General features: G+C 47.9%; 1 protein-coding gene across 1 annotated transcript in view; it reads right to left on the bottom strand.

The window, feature by feature from the left end:
* The window catches only part of MPHOSPH10 (M-phase phosphoprotein 10), a 24,910-nt gene that overhangs the window by 9,646 nt on the left and 12,508 nt on the right, over nt 1-2,756 (bottom strand). Inside the window, exons 3-5 of the mRNA XM_011379122.2 lie at nt 2,170-2,335; nt 1,051-1,192; nt 205-272 (exon numbers count right to left, since the gene is read on the bottom strand). Of these exons, the coding sequence (XP_011377424.2) occupies nt 205-272; nt 1,051-1,192; nt 2,170-2,335 (376 nt within the window). The remainder of the gene's footprint in view (nt 1-204; nt 273-1,050; nt 1,193-2,169; nt 2,336-2,756) is intronic.

Here is a 2,756-nt window from a genome sequence, read left to right on the forward strand (position 1 = left end):
TGACACCCGTCTTCCCGGGTACACGTGAAGGACAGAGCCTCACACGACAAAAGCTGAGGATACCTTTAGCATAAATTTAAGGCTTTCAAATGAACAACTGATACGAAGCTTCTAAGAAAACAGTATTATTCTTACTCCCAGGACATTCACATAGTATTTCTACCAATTTCGGTGACTTTCCAGTTAAATTCCATTCTTACTGACCTGATCTCTTATCCTCTGCTTAATGATGTCTTCGAGTTGAAGCGTGGTTTCCTCCGTGATCACAGGCGCTAACGGAAACGAGACACGCACGCGTTAGGCAGACAAAACCAGACCTGCGCTTCTCACGGGTGCCCCTCGGACCAGCAGCGTCGACGCCCGGGAACTTACTAGAACCGTGAATTCGCAGACCCCAGCCCGCACCTCCCGAATCAGACAGTGCGGGGACGGGTCACCCATCTGTCTGAACCAGCCCGGTGCTGGAGCGCCCGTGGGAGTGCGCGCCGACACGTACCCCAGCACCTCGGGACCTCTCGCACTGAACGGAAAGGAAATGCATTTTGATTTAATGGGCACAGGAAAGAACTGGATGCAGTGACTAGAGTCTCTGACTGGACTTCGCAGGGTACGCAGCGCGGACAGTGACAGCGGCCATTGTAAACGGACCCGCGCAGAAACCCGTGCATGAGGTGCCATCAGCCTACTGGCGGATTCATGGCGTTGGCTGTACAGGAAAACGTCCTAGTTTTTAGACGGGACGTGTAAAAGTACTCGGGCGTGAAGTGTCGTGACATCGGCAACTTAGTTTCAAATGATTCGGGGGGGGAAGTGCACACACAGTCGCACACGTGCACAGGGGACAGAACGCGAACACGGCGACGCGGGAACGAACAGTGGCCCGGCCGAGTGGCACACGCGTGTTCGCCGTGCCGTTCTTTCAACTCTTCTCTATTGGCAGGTTTTTAAAATAAAGAGCTGGGAGGGAAGAAATGTCCCCCAAGTGTGTCCGTGGCCTGGAGCGGCAGGCCGAGCGCGGGGGCGGGCACGGCGGGGCCCGGGCACACGCACCCATGCGCACGGCGTGATCGAAATGCAGCGTCTCCTCTAGGAGGCTGTTTTCCGGTCGCTTCTGTGCTGTCACTTCCCCTTGAAGCTGCCAAGGTTTTTTTTCCAACAACTCTTTTTCTAAAGACGCAATTTTTTCATTCATCTGAGAAAGACAAAACGTTATCACATGTTGAGGCAACAAAATCAGATGCAGAGTTGCGTAAAAGCAACTAATATGTTTAAAATGGATTGTTCCTCAATGCAATTCTGTCGTCCTTGCCACCTTTTAATTGCACCGACGGTGACTGCCTTTCCCGTCACCCGAGGTGGCGGAGGAGCTGCCGATGGCCTCTTTTCCCCAAGGACGTGAAACGCCGTATTTATAACACACCGAACTCCTCCAGAAGCATTCAGGTATATTTCTGAGCTCTATTGTAGTCAAAGGATCTATCTATTCACAAGCCACTCTCGATTTTAACTATTAGAGCATCTGAGATTCAGCAGCGATTTGATTACATTAGTGTCTGGTGGCGCCTGCTGCCTGGCTCCACTCCCAATTCGAAGGGTCTCTAACATCTAAGGACAAGCTCTGCAGTGGCCGAGAACGAGCACGGCACCGGTCTCTTCGGCTCCCGGAGGGAACTCGCTTATTTTTCCCAACTGCTTTTCAGTTCGTCTGCTTGGTTTTCCCGGGACCCTCCGCAAACGCTAACGCTTACGTTTCGGGTTTTCCCATGTTTTTCCTTTGGAGCTGCGCTGGCTAACACTCAGACAAGAACGGTAAGCAACGGCAGTGATGGTGAGAATGGACATTTTGTCTCATTCTCGATTTGAAAGGGATGTTTCGAAAATTATACCAAGAAGCACGATGGGGCCTTTTGCCTAGACGTATCTGTATTTCGCTAGGAGTGAAAAAAATTAGGAATGAACATTCGATTGCATCGAGGGTCTTTTTGATACTATGGAGGTGACCATAAGGTTTTTCTCCTTAACCTCTTACGACCGAGGATTAAATAGATTTCCTGATCCTGAGTCAAGACAACGAGGTCCAGTTCGCTGTTCTCGGGGCTGGTCTTGGACTGTGCTATTTCAGATTTTTATCCCTCTGCATAAAAAATTCCTTAAATGCCTATTTGGTACCTTTTCCTGTCTCTTTTCAAAAGAGGATTTAACTTCATCGGACTCTTTCTGTACAGTGAAGACATCCGTATCTTCTTCGTCATCTGGCAAAGCGAAAGTCACTCTTTTCACGGTTTCTTTACGTTGCCCACTGTCTTCACTTTGTTCAAGGTCATCGCCTTCATCCCTGTAACACAAAAACGCTTATGAATGGAAAAACGCCACTTTCCATGAGAAAACAAACTGATTGTCTAGTCATTAAAGCTTTCTTCTGTATAACAAATGCAACTAAATACTCAGAATTTCTAACGTTATTCAGTTACTAAGGAACAACAGAAAGACATTTAGGTGAAACAGAACAAAGTGTCCAACGCAAAGAAAATAAATTCTTCATCCATACGAATCTATCCCACAAAAATACCAATAGGGTATTTTTACCGGCAGAAAAACAATCAAATCAGTTTCCTGTAATAAAGGTTTGATTACTACCGCCGGTGGGTGGTCTCTACGAGTCTTTAAATTGAGAGACCTTCTCCCATCTTAAGACCAGGTCATCTTCGAGAATCTACTATTTCACCTTAGGGAACCTAACTTCTTAGGACAAATGT

The sequence above is a fragment of the Pteropus vampyrus genome, unplaced genomic scaffold (genome assembly GCF_000151845.1).
Source record: "Pteropus vampyrus isolate Shadow unplaced genomic scaffold, Pvam_2.0 Scaffold355, whole genome shotgun sequence".
NCBI classification, from domain to species: domain Eukaryota; kingdom Metazoa; phylum Chordata; class Mammalia; order Chiroptera; family Pteropodidae; genus Pteropus; species Pteropus vampyrus.